We start from the raw sequence: 21,184 nt of genomic DNA on the forward strand, positions 1-21,184 counted from the left end.
CGATACATTTTATCTATAATCTCTCTGCATAATTTCTCTTCATATGACAAGCATTGAAAAGGATTTGCGAGTAGATTGTCAACTTGATTCATGATGATGACTGCTAGCTTGCTAGCTAAGAAGCTAAGATTTTTAAGTATGATGCTGACATGATCAGTCCAATCAAAGCTACGGTAGATATAACGTGATTAGACGTCATTTTATCTGTGACCAATGACCTTGAGCCTTCTTGGATGGGCACTTCTAATGTAACTATGGCAGCATCCATGGGGCTTGAATTTTCAAGCTCTCCCTGTAAATTTTGCAGTGACGTAGTGTCCCCATGAGTAACAGAACACTGCACCAATTATGGCGCAACTAGAGAACATTACCAGCTCCTACTCTCTGTATTTTCCGCTGGCTGCCCCACCAACACAGAAAGCACTGAGCTAGGCTGAAACACCTGCATTTTGGAGCTGCCTTACTCAAGAAAGCAAAAAAGATACCATGCAGCTTTATTTACTCAATAAATGTGTTTTTACATTGTTTGCAAACTGATATGTGACACAAATTAATGCCAAAATAACATGCAAAACAGGCAAAAAATAACAAATAAACAGGTGGGGCTCAAAACAGGCTCTGTCCCATCTGCTCTGAATGATGGGTCGCCACTGACAACACAAATCCACCTGCCCTGAATGACAGGTCGCCACTGGCAACAAATCAAATCAAATCAAATGTTATTTGTCACAGGTTTAGACCTTACAGTGAAATGCTTACTTACAAGCCCTTAACCAACAATGCAGTTTTAAGAAACAATAAGTGTTAAGAAAGTATTTTCTAAGTAAACTGAAGTAAACAATAAATACATAAAAATGTAATTAAATACATACATTTTTAAAAAAGAAAATAGAAAAATAACAAATATTTAAAGAGCAACAATTAAATAACAATAACAAGGCTATATACAGGGGGTGTGCAAACTGTAATCAAGGCAAAGGGTGGCTACTTTGAAGAATATCAAATATAAAATATATTTTGATTTGATTTTTGGTTACTACATGATTCCATATGTGTTATTTCATAGTTTTGATGTCTTCACTATTATTATACTATGTAGAAAATAGTCAAAAATATAAAGTGTCAACTTTTGACTGGTACTGTATATAATATATATCTATTTTTTTGCTAAACAAGTGGGGCTCAAAATTCCCTGAATGATGGGTCGCCACTGAGTATTTGATTAATAAACATGTTTGGAAAAACTAAAAATATACTGAAACTATTATATTTTACTCCAAAACTAACTAAAATAATATAAAAACCACCATGAATTTGAGTTTTAATAAATTCTAAGCTTTGGCCAACAATCTAGTGGGCTTTTCAAGTACTAAATGCCAGGTAAATGCTGCTAGTTGATGGCAATGTTTAAATAATCCTAGCTTGTGCATCACTATCACCAGCTGTCACTAGCTAACAAAATCAGCTAGGTAGCTAACTTGATTCTTCTTACATACTAAAGTTAAAAAGTATTGTATTGGTGTAAACATGGGCGAGAGAGAGTTTCCTTCCACCGTATTTTTTGGACCAGTCTCTGTACTATTCCTTTTAAATCCAAGTCACATTGAGATTTACTTCATAATTTAAACCTAACCTAATCTAATGACTGACACAAGACCTTTGCCATGTTTAGTTGCCAAACAGTCTCGAACGTTGCAGCTAGAAATGCCATGAATAGAGCTGATGTGATTCCTTATTCTACATGTCAAAGAGGCATGTTTGTTCTACATAGAAATAGCCTATCTGAACATTCCAAAACGTTGCGTCTGGCTAAACACGCCCCTGATGTATACCCTATGAAAGTGACACATAATTTTTTGAAACAAAATAATATAAAAACGAAATATAAATATTTTTATACAACTATAACTGAATAAAAACTAGCAAATCAGGTCTGAAAACTAACTGAAACTAAACAAAACGAATATAAAAACACAAAAACATAATATTCTTTAAGTACAGTCCATTTACACAGATAATGCCGCTCTCTGTGAGTGTGCTGTGTCAACGGTACGGAGCTGTGGGGACATAAGCTTTATAGTTAACAAATGCCTTGTGTCTGTTTCTCCTCTCCACCACATCAGTAGTCCAGTACATTGTGGAATCTTGCCCGTGTCGGATCTAAAATGAATGAGGAATTGCTGTTCTAATCTTATTGATTTATGAGCAGAAGCCCAAACATGAATAATAGATTTTCCTTAATCATTCTCCCGCTTATTTTAGGAGAATCTCATTTTGGTTATTTTTCACTCTTGAGCTCTTAGTGTGTGTATTTCACACAGTTATTATGTGTGTGTGTTTTGAAGCGAGCAAGTGAAGATTACATGAACTGACCTGTTGTAAATTCTGCTAAAGATTTTCTTTGACCATAATTTTTTAGCCTGAGTCCACATCAGCTACACTAGTGTTAGGGAGCAGGGCTGGTGTGTGTGTAACGTAGTGGCCCTGTACCCAGTCTCTCATACCACATTACACACACACACACTGCCAGTGGGGCAGCTGGGGGGTGGTGGGCGGTGGGGGGAAGCAGGAAGAAAACAAGTCATGGATGTTTGCTGTAGTTTGCCTTCCTCTTTACCACAATGCCATGCAGAAAAACAACAACAACATAGCAATAACATAAATACTTTAAAAAGCCATTACGTTACTATAGTACTGTGTAAAATGTTTCCACGATGATGGACATGCGTCCCATCCCGCCCCCCTCCCTCCCTCCCTCCCTATACTATACTCCTATCTCTCAGGGTTCCCAGATTATGGGTTCTATTCCGGGGCCGGGCCCAGTGACCTGCGGGGGCCGCCCTGCTCCTTTGCCGACTTTGGCTCCCTGGGGCCCCATGCTGCTCAGATGCTGCAGCACAGTGAGCATCATGCCACCTCCGCCTGCAACTCCCCCCTCCAGCACCACCTGCAGCACAGCCCGGACCCCTTTAAGAGCCCAGGTGTGTACCCCGCTAACGTCTCCTTCAATCCTTCAATCAGTCAATGATGCCATGCAGATTCAGATTCATGAACTCTAGTTAGGAATTATCAGAAGGTGTCTGTGTGTGTGTGTGTGTGTGTGTGTGCGTGTGTGCGTGTGTGCGTGTGTGCGTGTGTGCGTGTGTGTGTGTGTGTGTGTGTGTGTGTGCGTGTGTGTGTGTGTGTGTGTGTGTGAAAGAGAGAGTGAGAATGTAAAAGAGAGAGTGTAAAAGAGAGTGTGAGAATGTAAAAGAGAGAGTGTGAGAGAGAGAGCGAGAGAGTGTAAAAGAGAGAGAATGTGAGAGAGAGAACGTAAAAGAGTGTGAGAGTGAGTGAGAGAGAGAGTGAGAATGTAAAAGAGAGAGAGCGAGAGTGTGTAAAAGAGTGTGAGAGTGTAAAAAAATGAGAGTGTAAAAGAGAGCGTGAGAGTGTAAAAGAGTGTGTAAAAGAGAGAGAGATTAAGCAAGTAAAAGAGAGAGAGAGAGTGTGTAAAAGAGAGTGATGAAGAGAGAAAATAAAGGTGTTTATAGAGACAGAGAGGGAAACAATAACTATCAGAGGAAGGTGATGCACTGTGTACTGTAGCGTAACACCCCTGGCGGGTTGCCTGCTATACCCTGCATGCCTCTCATAACACTGATTTTGGAAATGACTTCAGGATATGTTTAGTTTAATATGTATGTATACATGGCTGATGGCTGTGTGTTGACTGACTGAAAGACCAACACCCCGTTCCTATTTCACACAGAGATGGTGACCTAATGTACTGTAGGCATACATGTATACCTATTTCCCATTTTCAGTTCAGCATACATTACAGTAGTGTCATTGTTAGTACCGGTTTTTATTTAAGATGTAGCAAGGTCATTATTATTTATTCATATCGCACTCTTCAAATATTGATCTCCATCCCTTGCTTACCCACAATGCATCTTGTTTGTTGGTACAGTGCATCACTTTTTCATATAAGGTGATGGACCATCATTTATATGTATTTAGACTGCTCATTTAGGTAAGAGAGAGAACTTGATGAGGAATTTGTCATACAGAACGAGTGACCACCAATTGAGCTCCCAATGCTTGTATTTGACTATAGTGAATATCATCATGAATAAGTTGAGCAAAAGTTCTGTGGCAAATTATTCCTGTTGGCTTGACATTATCTTTCGAGATAATGTTTTGTTGCTGGAATGTAATGTATTTTATGAGGGAAGAAGGAAGAAAGAATTGAATGGGTTACTGTTATCATAGTTCATGCACAGCCAGTCTGAATGATATAGTCTTCAGAAACACACACCATACTCTTCTTTTTCCAGTTCTTTTGTTGGTCCCTTAAAGCCATATTTCCTTTGATAAATCTAGACTGGAGCAGAAAGTGCTGGACATTTTATTGCAATGAGATTCTTTTTAAATCACCTATAGTGTTCTAACCCCACAACTGTGCTCCAATGAGCGTAAATCATATGTAGTTATTAGTGGGGCTGACAGTGGGGTTTAAATACCGTAAATCCTGTTCAACATGGGAACGGCCAGGGGGATGTGCAATTCAGCAAAGTCTAGCAATTATGAGGAATCTAGCCTGCTGTATAAACAGAGATCGAGTGGGTAATTGGTTAAAACAGCCATATTAGGACTGGGTCACTCTGATAAGAACAGTGCAGCCAGTCAGGAACATTGCTTGATACTAAGCAGCAGTGTCACTCTGAGAAGTTGTTTATTTCTCCCTCACAATGAGGCTACTCTATCTTTGTCATTTAATTATTTAATCCGCTCTTATTAGAGGGAGAAGGAAATATTTGATGTGGTGTGTGTGTGTGTGTGTGTCGGGGTGTGTGTGTGTGTTTTCTGCTCCCAAACAGGGATATCCATAGATAATATTGTGTTTTTTTTATCATACGACACTTGTTAGAGAGCACAGTTACACCTTACAACATCTTTCACAATCCAATCATCTATGGTGACCATGGAGGTGTATCTGTATAGCGTAGCCCACTTAGTTTATACTGAGATTTCATTTTGACACGTATTACAATGTGTGGCTAAATCCTCCTCCATTCTCATCTAGACTGTCTCCTTTCTTGAGCTGGTTTTAATAACCCTTACCCTCACAAGTCTTCAGATCCAGCGCATTAATAGACCTCCCTTTCAATCCACATCCGCACCAAGCAAAAGCTTCCAGCTGCAGTGGAAAGACTGATTTAATATTCCTTTATTAATAGGAGTGTCACTGAGTGGCGCTCGGAGAGAAAAATTAGCAGACCTCGCCATGGGGGCCCGAGGTTCCCCAGATTTTTTAATTTTAATATCTGCTCTTGTTTTTATTTATTTTTATTTTATTTTATTTTCAACACGCTAAAACAGAGGGTCACCTGGTGCTGAGCTGACAGCAGCAATGGCTCAAATGGTCTAGACAACAATTAGAGCAATTTAAGCCAACCCCATGGTTCCTCTACTTCCCCTTTTCTTTTTTATTTCCTGCTCTCTCATTTCTTAATTGCCATTGTTATTGGTCTGGGATTTCTCCCCGGCGTCGTGTTCTACTTTTCAAAAGATTCTGTCTAGCTCTCTTTGCCCCTCTCGCTTTATAGCCGTAGTTTTCCTCACATACACTGCCAAGGTCATCTAGATTGGCTGTTCAGACTTTCGTCAGTTGGTTATAGTGGCTGTCTATCTTCCCTGCCCGTCATACATTAAACACACACACATTCTCTCTTCTCTCTATCTTCTCTCTCTCTTTCTCTCTCTCTCTCTCTCTCTCTCTCTCTCTCTCTCTCTCTCTCTCTCTCTCGCCTCTCTCCTCTCTTCTCTCTCTCTCGCTCGCTTCTATCTCACTCTCTCTCTTTTCTCTTGCCTTTTCTCTCGCTCTCTTTCTCTCTCTCTATTCTCTCTCTCGCTCTCTTTTCTCTCTCGCTCTCTTTTCTCTCTCGCTCTCTTTTCTCTATTGCTCTCTTCTCTCTCTTGCTCTCTTCTCTCTCTCTATTTTCTCTCTTCTCTCTCTCTATTTTCTCTCTTCTCTCTCTCTATTTTCTCTCTCCTCTCTTCTCTCGCTCTCTTCTCTCGCTCTCTTCTCTCTCCCTCTCTCTCTCTCTATTTTCTCTCTTCTCTCTCTATTTTCTTTCTCCTTTCTCTTCTCGCTCTCTTCTCTCTCGCTCTCTTCTCACTCTCTTCTCTCTCTATATATATTTTCTCTCTTCTCTCTCTCTCTATTTTCTCGCTCGCTCTCTTCTCTCACTCGCTCTCTTCTCTCACTCGCTCTCTTCTCTCCCTCTCGCTCTCTCTTCTCTCTCGCTCTCTTCTCTCTCTCTCTCTCTCGCTCTCTTCTCCCTCTCTCTCTCTTCTCTCGCTCTCTTCTCTCTCTCTCTTTCTTCTCTCTCGCTCTCTTCTCTCACTCGCTCTCTTCTCTCGCTCTTTTCTCCCTCTCGCTCTCTCTTCTCTCTCGCTCTCTTCTCTCTCTCTCTCTCTCTTCTCCCTCTCTCTCTCTTCTCTCGCTCTCTTCTCTCTCTCTCTTTCTTCTCTCTCGCTCTCTTCTCTCTCTCTTTTCTCTCGCCTCTCTCCTCTTTTCTCTCTCTCGCTCTCTTCTCTCTCTCTCGCTCCCTTCTCTCTCTCTCTCGCTCTCCTCTTTCTCTCTCTCTCCCTCTCTCTCCCTCTCTCTCTCTCTCTCTCTCTCTCTCTCTCTCTCTCTCTTTCTCACTGGATGAGCTCTGATATGCAGAGGGCAGGTGGTGGGCTCGATTTCTCTGCCATTTCTCTCTCGCTCTATGTGGAAGGGCCGGCTGGGCTTGGTGGGAGGCTGCTGTGGAAATGTGACTCAATGATGCAGTCTTTTAGCAGGCATTACCCAGGACACCCTGTGTAATTTCCTGGCTGTCAGGCACCAGCTAGGCCTGATACCCCTGGCACTAAGGGAAAGATAATCACCATCATATATTTAAAGGAGGAGAGAGAGAAGGCCTCTCCTAGCGACAGGTGTTGATTAGATAGGGGGTGTTGTGCCCAAATCCCCGCAGCAATTTATTGTATGAAAGTGGGATTCATGAACTGGCAGTCATATTTGACGCTGGCGGACGCACGACGCAGCGCGAGACGGAGAGATGTAAAAAAGTGATAAGGAGAGGGAGGCAGCTCACTTTTCCTCTGCCACGTTTTTACCTCCTATAGGATCTTGAGATGAGCTCCTTCAGCTGCTGTGTAGAGAGATAGCCTTCATATCTTCCCTTTATAGAACAGCTCTCGCACTGTCTTAATGCTACGCTGTTTTGTAGTTTGCATGGAATATGAATGCTTAGAGTACGTACAAGTAGAAAACTGGTCATGCATGAGCATCCTGAATTACATCTTCTTTTAAAACCGTGTTTAGTTGGAGCTGGTCAGATGGCTTGTAGAATATGTATACATTTTGCATATGTATAGTACCAGTCAAAAGTTTAGACACACCTACTCATTCAAGGGTTCTTCTTTATTTTTACTATTTTCTTTATTGTAGAATAATAGTGAAGACATCAAAACTATGAAATAACACATATGGAATCATGTAGTAACCAAAAAGTGTTAAACAAATCAAAACATATTTTAGATTTGAGATTGTTCAAAGTAGCCACCCTTTGCCTTGATGCTGAGCACTTTATGCTGAGCACTTGTTGGCTGCTTTTCCTTCACTCTGCAGTCCAACTCATCCCAAACCATCTCAATTGGGTTGAGGTCAGGTGATTGTGGAGGCTAGGTCATCTGATGCAGCACTCCATCACTCTCCTTCTTGGTAAAATAGCCCTTACACAGCCTGGAGGTGTGTTGGGTCATTGTCCTGTTGAAAAACAAATATAGTCCCTCTAAGCGCAAATCAGATGGGATGGCATATCGCTGCAGAATGCTGTGGTAGCCATGCTGGTTAAGTATGCCTTGAATTCTAAATAAATCACTGACAGTGTCACCAGCAAAGCACCCCCACATCGTCACACCTCCTCCTCCATGCTTCACGGTGGGAACCACACATATGTAGATCATCTGTTCACCTACTCTGCGTCTCACAAAGACACGGCTGTTGGAACCAAAAATGTCACATTTGGACTCAGACCAAAGGACAGATTTTCACCTGTCTAATGTCCATTGCTTGTGTTTCTTGGCCCAAGCAAGTCTCTTCTTATTATTGGTGTCCTTTAGTAGTGGTTTCTTTGCAGCAATTCGACCACAAAGGCCTGATTCACGCGGTCTCCTCTGAACAGTTCATGTTGAGATGGCTCTGTTACTTGAAATCTGTGAAGCATTTATTTGGGTTGCAATTTCTGAGGCTGGTAACTAATGAACTTATCCTCTGCAGCAGAGGTGACTGGGTCTTCCTTTCCTGTGGCAGTCCTCATGAGAACCAGTTTCATCATAGCGCTTGATGGTTTTTACGACTGCACTTGAAGAAACTTTTGAAGAAAGTTCTTGAAGTGTTCCGTGTTGACTGACCTTCACGTCTTAAAGTAATGATGGATTGTCATTTCTTTTGTTGCTTATTTGAGCTGTTCTTGCCATAAAATGAACTTGGTCTTTTACTAAATAGGGCTATCTTCTGTATACCACCCCTACCTTGTCACAACACAACTGATTGGCTCAAACACATTAAGAAGGAAAGAATTTCCACAAATTAACTTTTAACAAGACACACCTGTTAATTGAAATGCATTACAGGTGACTAGCTCATGAGGCTGGTTGAGAGAATGCCAAGAGTGTGCAAAGCTGCCATCAAGGCAAAGGGTGGCTACTTTGAAGAATCTCAAATATAAAATATTATTTGATTTGTTTAACACTTTTTTGGTTACTACATGATTGCATATGTGTTATTTCATAGTTTTGATGTCTTCACTATTATTCTACAATGCAGAACATAGTACAAATGAAGAAAAACCCTTGAATGAGTAGGTGTGTTCAAAATTTGACTGGTACTGTATATGTTTATACCAGGCTCCTCATACAAACATCACATTTAAACATTATTAATACATTTCTGCTTGCGTTACATTCAATTTCAACTGGGGAACAAAGCATTGAGCCTAATTAATGTATACGTAAACTATAAACACTCTTCCTTCTTCCTCTCTGACGTTATCATTTCCTGTTTGACTGTAGTGTATTGAGATTTGTGTTTTTCAGCCCAGTATTTTAATTGTATTTATTTTACTGTGCATGGAAAAGGCTATACGGACACTCCTGACCTGCAAACTGATATTTAATTTCAGAATTGGTTAACGTTTGGTTAAAGGGAAAATCCCCCCAAAATAATAATAATAATAAAATAATTTGGTGTTTTGCATCATCATGATAATGTGTCTAGTGACTCTTTGCTTCTTGAAAGTCCAATATCTTTAAAACTTGACTGTTGACATGTAAAACATTTTGGGACTGTATCAATATGGGACTAATGAAAAAAATACAAAAGTTGTTTTTCCGTTTAAGGTAAGCGTCAGGTTAGTAGTTTTGCAGGTCACCAGTGTCCTTATAGTCTCTCCCACTATGCATGCCAGGCCTCAGCTTCAAACTTAGCTTTTATCCATCTCTGCACACCACCAGTCCTAAATAGCTACGTTGATCACCCCAATTTTGGCGCCCCCGCTTCCCCCCCTCCGTCAGGCACCAACCAGGCCAGGCCCGGAGCCTTCCCCGGCACCAACAGTCCCGGGCCCGTGGCTGACCTCTATGGCACTCCCAGCCAGGACTCCGGTATGGGCAACTACATTAGTGCTGCTAGCCCACAGCCTGGCTCTGGCTTCGGCCACAGCATTGCTGTAAGTATAGCTTACTCCAGCAACTCGTCCACCTCGTCCAATACCGCCTTCACCTTCTTTGTGCTGTCAACCATATTCCTTGTTCATTCTCTCAGCCCATTTCAACTCATCGTCAGGATATTTCATCAGTCTGAAGGATATGGTTTCTATCCACAAAAGAGATAGGTATGCTTATTATGCTACAGATGTCTTGTGCGCTCTTCCATTTGTTATGCTAAATGTATAATATATATCAGACGAGAGCTGTAGATTAAGTAGTGCTTACTGTATGTGAACGTGATGGCGTCATGTAAACATTCATCAGATTACAATCTCTGTGAATCAAAGTTCTACTGGTCACTCTCTACCACTTTAGTCAAACAATAATGCAGGCATAATCAGTGTGTTCAGTGTCACTGTGCCAGAGTTTAGGCCTATTAAAGCTTTACAATGCATATGTGCCTGCAATGCAGTGAGCATGTTTGCCATCTAAACATCAAATAAGGCACAAGTGCTAGACAGATGCTCAGGCGCGTGGTTGGGTCTGTGTGATTGTGTACATTACCAACATTTCGTCCTCATTCACACATTTCATTTTTTCTGTCAGCTGCAGTAACGTTAAAACAAACTGTGAACTTGTACGGCCTGTCATCACCTCTCTGATGTGTCAGTGTACTTCTGTTCATGCGCCAGCCAGAAGGTCAAAAAATCCTGCAATTAGTTATTTTGTTTCACCTTTTCAGTGGTGGTGACTCCTGATTTGAGTAGACTCACACCAGACGAATTCCAGGGCTAGCCTTTGAAAGGGTCCTCATTCAAAGTGAATTATGTAAATCAATACAACAATAATAACCCCTTGTGCGTTAAACCGCTGTCGTGAGAATATTTTCTCCATGTCCTTTGAAGACACTGACATTCATTATCCCTGTTGGATGCTTCAGTCTGGAACCTTTGATGAGGGTATTGATGGATTTTAGCCAGCTTAGGAAAAAGCACGGAGAAAAATCTGCTCCAACTAAAATGGATGAGTAACTAAAAGCGTTGTACTCTGCCACACCGATAATTAATACAGTTCTCCCTGTTTGAACTCCTGTCCAAAATGCAACATCAAGGTGTGCTGAAAACTGAATAAGGCTTTTTGTGTGTTTGGCCCACTGAACCCCTTGTCTTCCGGTGCATTCCTAGCATGTTAAAGGAACCATGTCGGCACATAAAGCACCTGTCACGGCCGTTGCTAGAAGAAGACCATGGATGCAGCGTGGTTGGCGTACATTTTCCTTTTTATTTCAAAATGTCGCCAACAAAACAATAAACGAAAAACAACCGTGAAGCTTACAGGGTAGTGCCACAAACAAAGTTAACTACCCACAACCAAAGGAGGGAAAAAGGGCTACCTAAGTATGGTTCCCAATCAGAGACAACGATAGACAGCTGTCCCTGATTGAGAACCATACCCGGCCAAAACATAGAACCACAAAATCATAGAAAACAAAACATAGAATGCCCATCCCAAATCACACCCTAACCAAACCAAATAGAGACATAAAAAGGTTCTCTAAGGTCAGGGCATGACAGCACCACTCTGGAAACAGAGAGGGCTTTCATTAGATTAGCTAACTGCTGAACCATCATTTAGAATCGGAATGGAATGTCACCTTCCACTTGACTTTGAGAGACAGTTTCAACCTCAATAAGTGAAATGTAGGTTGAAGATCTTGTCTATATTTCAGAAATGACAGGCACCGTTGGCACTCAAAATCCCTAGTCAGAAATATTTCATGCTGTTGCTATATATGGCTATCCCAACCTACATAGATTGAAGTAGCTGATATTTTTCTCTTCAAGCTCAGTTCTTATGATTGTCTTATGTAGCGGCACATATTTTCTTTTTTGGACATTGGCTGTTGAAGTTCACAGTTTCAGCTACATTATGGGTTGGGTTGGGTGACACATTCGCTTTGGAGGAGTACTTCCGTTTCCATTCTTCCATCCTTGATATAATTGCTGAAGTTATTTTTGCATGTGTTATGATTCTGCTGGTGATTCATATTTTTTGTGGTTGCATGAATGTGATTACATTAGAGTTCTACTGATCCATGCTTTCTTAACAAAACCTTGTTCACACAATACATACACAGTACACTTAGACATCTGAAGTTAACAACATTAGTCTCCTGCTTTAGCCAGCATTAGCCCCTTATTGTCGAGCAAGTTATCCAAATCTCTATAATGGATCCTCATTGGTGGTGAATGCAGTAAATGGCTATAATGGATCCTTATTGTTGGTGAATTCAGTAAGTGTGATTCCAATTACTACTGCTGTCCATTGCTGCAGAATTCAATTGGTTTTAATCACTGCTACTTATCAAATAAAAATACATTCTTAGTATGTACCCCAGCGGTACCGTCCTCTTCGGTGTCCATGTCCACGACTCTTTAGAAATAGTTTGATTTAATTTATGCGGCCTATAAAGAGAGCTCTGCTCTAGGACACAGACAGGTTGGCAGCACCACAATGGGACTGCCAGAGACCCACCTCTGTGTGGCCATTTTCCACATTCAAAATTAAAGAACCAAATTGGGGCCTAAATGCTATTCCGATGGCTAAAACGAACTTGACTTGAGGACATGAACGAGATACATTTCCATTCATGCTGGCAGCACATCCTATGAATAAAATATACTCACCAGTAATAGGTTTCTTTTTTGCCTTTTTCCCTGAAATGCATACTGACACAGGTACTAACTGTACACTTTTAGGGGCCGTTGATTGCAACCGCTTTTACAAATGGATACCATTGAAACCTAACAGGTGGTTGGTTGCCATCTCATTTGAGGTATTATTATGTCATTTATATAATGTTTTAGTCTTTTTCCTATGATATTTTCTTTCCCTTTCTGTCTGTTTCAGATCCTCCCCCTCAAAAAACAAGAAAATACTTTTTACAGGGTTTCTACACATTACTTACATGTCTGCATTCTTATTTTGTGTATTTGGATTTGTATATTGAAACCCTTTAAAAAGTGAATGTTTGTCATTTTCCATTGTGAAACCACCCTGAGATGGTGAAATGCACATTTCTAACTTGTAACGACCCGACACTATTTCCCCCATTATTGTCACTTCGTTACCCTGTTTCTAGAAGACTAAGCATGCATTCTGTTAAAATATGATAGTATATTCTGCAAAGGAAAGGTGTTCTGGGTTTATGCAAACTCTGCTGTTGCTTTCCTCACTGTTGCTTTCTCTTGTGTTACCGATTTAATGTAGCTAGCTTTTCACTGGAATTCAGCAATCAACCAAGAGTCATAACCAAGTCATATATTGTGCGGTGGGTTGGCCTTGGCTATTCAGGGAACAGACTCCAGTTTCTTGTGGTCCTGTATGGCTCAGTTGGTAGAGCATGGCACTTGCACTGCCGGGGTTGTGGGTTCAATTCCCGAGGCCACCCATAAGTAAAATGTATGCATGACTGTAAGTCACTTTGGATAAAAGTGTCTGCTAAATGGCATGTTATTATATATATTATTTGACGTGCTACTGTATATGGACACTGGTCTGGAGCTTGAATTGAGAGTGAAGCGGAGCTGGATCTGTGCAGTTGTTCACCTTTGGGTCATTTCCTCCTCTGGAGAGCACATCTCTACCCTCTACACCGCAGTTTATTGAGTAACTTTATGAAAACAAACCTCCAAACATAACTGTCTGACTGTTTATAAGCCATTTAGAAGCCACATCAGCGAACATGTGTGTGTATAAAGTGCATTTGTGAGCAGTTTGAGTACAGTATGAGAGTGGCAAGTGGAGTGTGAGTGTGCTTGCGTGTTTGTACTCTGAGAGTGTGTGTATGTCTCTACAGTGAGAATCTTTGCCTTAGGGCAGTGTTAGTCACTGCAGCTACCCAGCAGCAACAGTCCAGTATACCACTTCAAGTTTCATTCTTAAGCAGTCAGCTTTGTGTGGAGTTTGATCAACCCAGAGAGAGACACCCCAGTCCATCTCTCCTCTTGAGTCTTATTCATAAAACTCTCCATTGGACAGATGTGTCAGACTGGTGGGAGTGACTGCATGGTGGGAGTGACTGCATGGTGGGAGTGACTGCATGGTGTCACCGCTGATTTAGTGTAGCACCCTGTGTCTTATCGTGTGTTGCTGTGAAATGGAATGACGACGCAGATGTAGTTATCAGCTTCTCTAGTTTTCACTGTATGTATTTCTGTCTGAAATAGATCACCATGGGTCTGGGAGATGTACATTTTGTACAACAATTAGCATTTGTTGTTGAAATTCACTGCTAGTGTATAAACACTGAGCAAAAATATAAATACAACATGTAAAGTTGTGCAGAGGAGTATTTATGTATGTAATGAAGCCCTGTTGTCGGGAAAAACTCATTCTGATTGGCTGGGCCTGGCTCCCCAGTGGGTCAGCCTGGCTCCCAAATGGGTGGACCTATGCCCTCCCAGGCCCACCAATGGACCTTCCCAGTCATGTGAAATCCATAGATTAGGGCGTAATGAAATTATTTCAATTGATTGATATCCTTATATGAACTGTAACTCAGGAGAATCTTTGAAATTGTTGCATGGTGCGTTTATATTTTTGTTCAGTATAAAAACACAGGGCCAGACAGCACAGTGGAAGCCATCAGAGAAGGAAACAGAGTAAAGTGCAGTTTTCTGTAAACCTGCTTTAAAAAAACAAACCCCTCATCTAATTGGTAGCTGGGTGGTACTGCTTGTCTCTGTGCATGCTGTATGTACTGTAGATAACATGGGAGTGATGTCCTGTCCATGCCTGCTGCCCCTCTTCCATAAAACTCTGTGTCGTGTGGTAGCAGGGATACTACTGTACTCTATGTTGTGTCTGGGCTGGTGTCTCACTGCCGTGACCATCCTAGCCTGGAATCCTTTCTTGAAGTGAAGCAATAGTGAAACAGAATAATTTTGTTTGTATTCCAGGCTAGTGCCATCCATCTTTCTGGCAGTGAAAATGTTCCCATGGGATGTAGCACTTGTTCTGCTCTCTCTCCCCAGCAGGGGCTGGGTTTGAGATGATTCAGTTTGGACCATCTGCTGCTTCAACCAATTCAAACCTCTAAAATTGGTGCTACCATCAATCAAATGTTTCAGAATCAAGAGAAAATGTAAAACGAATAGATATAATGGCCAGAAGAAAATATTGGCATTTGAGGGAAAGGCTATCAGACATGACATACTGTATCAGTGTTACAGACAAGGGGGAGCTTTTGGTTTTAACTATTGGTTTGAATGTCTCTGTTTCCCATTCCAGCAGAGTATTTCAGGAGGCCCGGGGAAGACCGGGCGGAGTTTTTAACTGGCTATGTGAATAGGTGATGCCATCCAACGCCAAGCACTACAGCATCAACCCACAGGAGGAGAGTGGAGGTGGCACCACGTGAAGAAGAACTGAAGAAAATGTCAAAATCATCTCAGAAAAATAAACTACAATCTGCTGTACTATAATCCAAACCTGGCGTTCACATCCTTAATATCCAACTGTAACCTAGTACCTTTGTGTAGGATTTAGGTCTTTTTTTGTCCTTTAAATGTTCCTTATTTTAAATCTGTTTAGTTTATGTTCATTATTTTCTTTGTAGTCTTCAAATTAATAAGGGAAGATTAATTCTAATTTTAATTTACTCCAATATTTTTGATCCTCTCTGAAATTAGTAACTATTTATGTAAACTGGCTTATTTCATTTTTTTGTTTTTGATTGCTATGTTTGTTTGCTTTTATGAAAAAATGCAGGTGTCAGTTTGCACATACAAGAAAACTGACATGAACTGATGAGGCCTGAAGAAAGGCGGTGTTAATTCAATTTAAAAAGAGTAACTAATAAATCTTAGTAGCTTTTTTTTGTTTATTTTAATGTTGTTAATTACCTATTTTGGGCAATAAGAGGACTACAATATTTTCACAGTCCTTTTTTACAAATGTTTTTGTTGTCAGGAAAAAATAACCTTTCCTTTTAATACTTTGTGAATTCAGATTTTAAGAAAAATATAACTGTAAATATTATTCAAGTCACTGCATATAATCGTTTCAGAGAGAACCATATTTTTGTGATGGTTCATCATAAAAGGCTGTAATGTGCAAGAGCGCAACTGTCAAAGACGAGGACATTTAATGCTCTTAAATCGTATTATAATCCATTTGTAGCACAAAATGCCATGATAACCCCACTCGATCCTACAAGAACACTGTTGGCTTGCTCTGTAAATACTGTTGTCTTTCTGACTGTGCTAATGTCATACCAGCATACTGTTGTGTCTTCTACATAGTGAGCTCAAAAGTGCACAGCTTCTAAAAGATGACACAAGGTTAACACTGGACATTGCTACACAATGTCTCTCAAAGAGGACACCGGCTCAACTTCTTCTAGACTCTCGCAAGTGAAAGGCTACTGTATCTGTGACTGAAGTCAATACTATATAAAAAAAGAACATGATACAAATCCAAAGCACACTTTTACTTTGTATTAGTTTGAAAATACCAGATGTTGAATACTAGTGTCCAGATACATTTCATACCAATCTGCAAGTGTTGTTTCATTTTGTTATGATTATCTTCAGTTTTTGTGTTTCTTATTAATGCTGTTTATTCATTTTGAACAGAGCGCCTGCTTTCAATGTGACAGGCAATATTTCAAGTCAGATATATTTTACATACATTTATTGGGATGTTTTCTTGAACTGATTAGGAAGGCAAAACATCGATCATTACCTCAGTCCTGTGAGTTTTATCTTAGACGAGATGACAAATTCATTTATTTTAAATTTAAACCGATTGAAATTATGAATGGATTATGAGAAAAGTTGTTGCACTGTGACAAAGAAGGAAAGTGACCATATTCTATTTGCACATTTCAAGTGTTGGATATTTAAAATGGTCTTGATCAGATGATATACGAAGGAATGTTTTTTAAGAATAACTTTTTATTCCCATTAGAGATTAGGCATCTTGACTGTTGCAATTGGAAAAAGTTGTTTTGCCCAAAGGGCATTTATTTAACAAAAAATAAATATGTATAATCCATAGATTGGAGCATTTCGGCCTAGCCAAGTAACTGTAGTCACCATGTTCATTTCCTGTAGGGACTGGTTTGTTGAGATTGAGAAATGTTCATTTCCTGTAGGGACTGATTTGTTGAGATTGAGAAATGTTCATTTCCTGTAGGGACTGGTTTGTTGAGATTGAGAAATGTTCATTTCTTGTAGGGACTGATTTGTTGAGATTGAGAAATGTTCATTTCCTGTAGGGACTGGTTTGTTGAGATTGAGAAATGTTCATTTCCTGTAGGGACTGATTTGTTGAGATTGAGAAATGTTCATTTCCTGCAGGGACTGGTTTGTTGAGATTGAGAAATGTTCATTTCCTGTAGGGACTGATTTGTTGAGATTGAGAAATGTTCATTTCCTGTAGGGACTGGTTTGTTGAGATTGAGAAATGTTCATTTCCTGTAGGGACTGGTTTGTTGAGATTGAGAAATGTTCATTTCCTGTAGGGACTGGTTTGTTGAGATTGAGAAATGTTCATTTCCTGTAGGGACTGATTTGTTGAGATTGAGAAATGTTCATTTCCTGTAGGGACTGGTTTGTTGAGATTGAGAAATGTTCATTTCCTGTAGGGACTGGTTTGTTGAGATTGAGAAATGTTCATTTCCTGTAGGGACTGGTTTGTTGAGATTGAGAAATGTTCATTTCCTGTAGGGACTGGTTTGTTGAGATTGAGAAATGTTCATTTCCTGTAGGGACTGGTTTGTTGAGATTGAGAAATGTTCATTTCCTGTAGGGACTGGTTTGTTGAGATTGAGAAATGTTCATTTCCTGTTGAGATTGAGAAATGTTCATTTCCTGTAGGGACTGGTTGTTGAGATTGAGAAATGTTCATTTCCTGTAGGGACTGGTATGTTGAGATTGAGAAATGGTTCCTCTGAAGCAGAATGCTGGATTATTTTAAAATATAATGGGGACTTGTTTAAGTAATAATCAAATTAAAATAAACATGTATGTTACGAATTCAAAAAAAGAGAAAAAAGTATGTTCCCTTGAATGATTTAAATTTTTAATCAGAAGGATTTGTATCAATATTTTTGTGGTTGTTAATGATTATATTAATAATAATTATTATACTAACAATATTAGAATGTACTGTACATCCATCCGATTCTTTCTCCATTCCCTGTCACCTTATACAGTAATCTTATGTTGATCATCAATGTATTTCAGTAATGTGTGAAAAAAAGAAAACTGCAATGACCTTGTAACAGAGTGCCGTCTTTGATGCCAGTGTAGTGGCTATACACTTATTTGTTGATCTCTCTATCTTCCTCTTTGTCTCCCACTCCTTCTCTGACTCCCTCTCCCTCTCCTAGTATTAGTGGTAGTTGTTATGTAGTTAAGATGTAGATGTAGCTATTAGGAGATGTAGGACCAGTAAGGATAGAGCTTTCTCTTCTTAATTACCATAGTTATATTTTTTTTAAAGCTGACATTCGTTTCAATACCATTTGTCTATTTTCAGTTGTACAGATCTCACATGGTTTCAACTAACCAAAGCAATCATTGAGGACATTTAAATCAGACATTTCTGTAAGACTGAATCGTAAACAAGGCATTGATCCCCACACTTGAATGTTTAAAAAGGGGTGTGCCATACTACCTTAAAAGCTAATGCTAGATATACAAACCAGTGTTGTTATTATTTCACAAGAGGGACACAAGCTATGATTATGAATATAATGGATTTTATTACATTAATGGAGAAATCATATATTTTTTAGAAAGTTCTAACGGACTAATGATAATAATGGTAACAAAAAAAACAAAACAAAAAAAACTAAAAAAAAAACTAAAAAACTATTATAGATATAATTATTTTAAACTCGTTTTGATGTTTGTACTATTAAACAATATCCCAGTGGCCTCTGGCACTACGATTTTTGGATACAGTTGTATTTTATTTTAGGTGTCTACTTAATTAATTATTAATATTTATTAATTCATATTATATTTTGAGTTCATTATCAACATTTGAGAATTTAGTGAATTATTTTTGTACTCTTGAACCATTGGAACCAGCTTTTTACTTTAATCAAAGCCAGGGTATTATGAAACATTTACATTGTAGATTCATTCAAGTGCTTAGTCTTTATTTAAAGTCTTCACATTCAAAGATGGTAGCCTGCTTGTTAGTATAGACATTTGCACTGTGAAATAACTTAATATTTAAGACCCTCCTGCTAAAGGAAAACAAGACAGTGCAAAGCTATTGATGAGTTGTTATATGAAGGGCTTATTGAAATGATACCTATAGGACATGTTTAATTTTAAGCAAATCATAGAACCACAGAGTTGAGGTAGGATAGGATGTATGCATCATTCTCATGAAGACTGAGCCAAAATGTGGCACATGTCGGAACCTGTTGGTAAAGGGGACATTATGGCAGCAGTATGTACCCACTGAGAGCAAGTGATGTTTGTACTATGTAAGGCTCTGTTATACATTGAAAGATGCCATTTCTGTTTTAAATGTCCCTCTACCAATATCACTATACCTGATTTACTATTTGATTAGAGTAAAAGTTGGCTGGCTATCCATTCAAAATATTTCATAGCATCTCTATTAGTTGATTTTAAAATATATATATAAAAAAAAAAAAAGTGATTTCATAGCTTGGATTTTAAGGTAGCATGGCTCTGTACTTTTATTTCACATGGACAGCAGTTTACAGCTGATGAATGTTACACATCTTGCTAGACTACTTAATCATTGGATAATTGTTGGTAAAAAAAATTTAAAGAGAAAAAAATAAAAAGACCTGGAAGGTGTTGGATGATATATTGGGAACGTACTGCCGTAACCATTTAAACTTGAATCTTGAGGCAAGTGCTAGGCAATGGCCAAACAATTATCCCATCACTGAATTAACAGACACAATGCACACATACCTACTGTAATAACAGGTATATAATGTATATACATGTTAGTTAAAGATATATTATTGCGCATGTCTATTTGTTGAGGCTGAACCCTCATTTCAGATGAAATTAACTCCTTGCTGTCTGAAATGTTTACGTAGGCAGCACTGTTTGTATTATGTTTGTGTCACGCTTAACATTATGTTTACCAATGATGCAACATGGCTGGACTGGAAAACATGAAATGAAGAAGCTGTAACGATACTTTAGGGTAAAGCATACAATACAATTATTTAAAATGGGAAATTGTCGGTTAGTGAGTACCATGGCATGGGCCACTGCTAAAGCAGAGAGAGAGTGTGTGTGTGTGTGTGGGTGGGTGTGTGTGTGTGTGGGTGGGTACAGGGGGTTTAGGGAAGCGGTACAGTCATTAGAAGTCCTGTGCGTCTTTGTGAACATTTGACCTTACCTTAGCAGAGTCTTTTCTTCTCTCATGCTCCCTCTTGGGTTCGACCTCTGATTGCCTTGCCCATTCCTAACACTTGCCCATGTTTTAATGTTAACAGACTTTTTACCACGAGAGCTGACTGATAGGACTGAATTCTGAAAGCATCTTTCAGGTCTTCTTGTATGGCTTGCTCAAGCCCTGTTGTAAAATAAACTGAAGTGGATGGGGGTCTCTCACATCTCAGATGTGGAAAGTAATTTTATATTTGTATTTTCAAATAATAATAAAAATGTTTGTGAAAGGTTTCCATCCTCTACTGTCGTCCAGAAATCGATGTGTTTGTCTGGAAAAAAAATAAAATAAACTGTTTTGAACCATTTCACTCATTGTTTTTATTTTAAATGGAATATTGTTTAAAGTTGAATTGGTGTGGGATTAAACCTTTTGAGTTATATTTGCAAAATAATGTATGCCAGAAGATGCAACAAAATTAAAATGCACAAAGCTGAATATAATGGCCTATAGTATGTGTATTGTTATTCTGTGGTACACTTCCATTCCCATCCCCAAAAGTCAGAGATGTTCACGGAAGAAATTATACAATTATTCGTCTTTTGGATCACATGCCATTTGAATCATCATCACCATACAAAGGAAAATATGATTTACCATTACCAGATAATGATTATACTGTATGTTAAAATCTGAAACAAAATTAGCATTGACATGACATCAAGCAGAAGCACTGTCTTCAGAGGATATGAAAAAGGAGATACATAAATGATTCTAAGGCTGAAACCGATATAGAGTGGTTAAAGGTGTAAAATAACAGTGTACGTACAGTGCCTTGCAAAAGTATTCATCCCCTTGGTGTTTTTCCTATTATGTTGCATTCCAACCTGTAATTTAAATGGATTTTTATTTGGATTTCAAAATAGTCCGAATTGGTTTAGTGAAATGAAAAAAAAATACTTATTTAAAAAATAAAAATAAAACGGAAAAGTGGTGCGTGCATATGTATTCACCCCCTTTGCTATGAAGCTCCTAA

At 39.2% G+C, this 21,184-nt stretch overlaps 1 protein-coding gene across 1 annotated transcript in view; it reads left to right on the forward strand.

The window, feature by feature from the left end:
• The window catches only part of LOC120036668 (RNA-binding protein Musashi homolog 2-like), a 306,714-nt gene extending 286,199 nt beyond the window's left edge, over positions 1-20,515 (forward strand). The window contains exons 8-9 of the mRNA XM_038983054.1: positions 2,784-2,981; positions 15,037-20,515. Coding sequence (XP_038838982.1) covers positions 2,784-2,981; positions 15,037-15,101 — 263 coding nt within the window. The 3' untranslated portion in view covers positions 15,102-20,515. The remainder of the gene's footprint in view (positions 1-2,783; positions 2,982-15,036) is intronic.
• Positions 20,516-21,184: the final 669 nt, after the last annotated feature.

Source organism: Salvelinus namaycush, unplaced genomic scaffold, assembly GCF_016432855.1.
Source record: "Salvelinus namaycush isolate Seneca unplaced genomic scaffold, SaNama_1.0 Scaffold142, whole genome shotgun sequence".
In the NCBI taxonomy this organism is placed as follows: domain Eukaryota; kingdom Metazoa; phylum Chordata; class Actinopteri; order Salmoniformes; family Salmonidae; genus Salvelinus; species Salvelinus namaycush.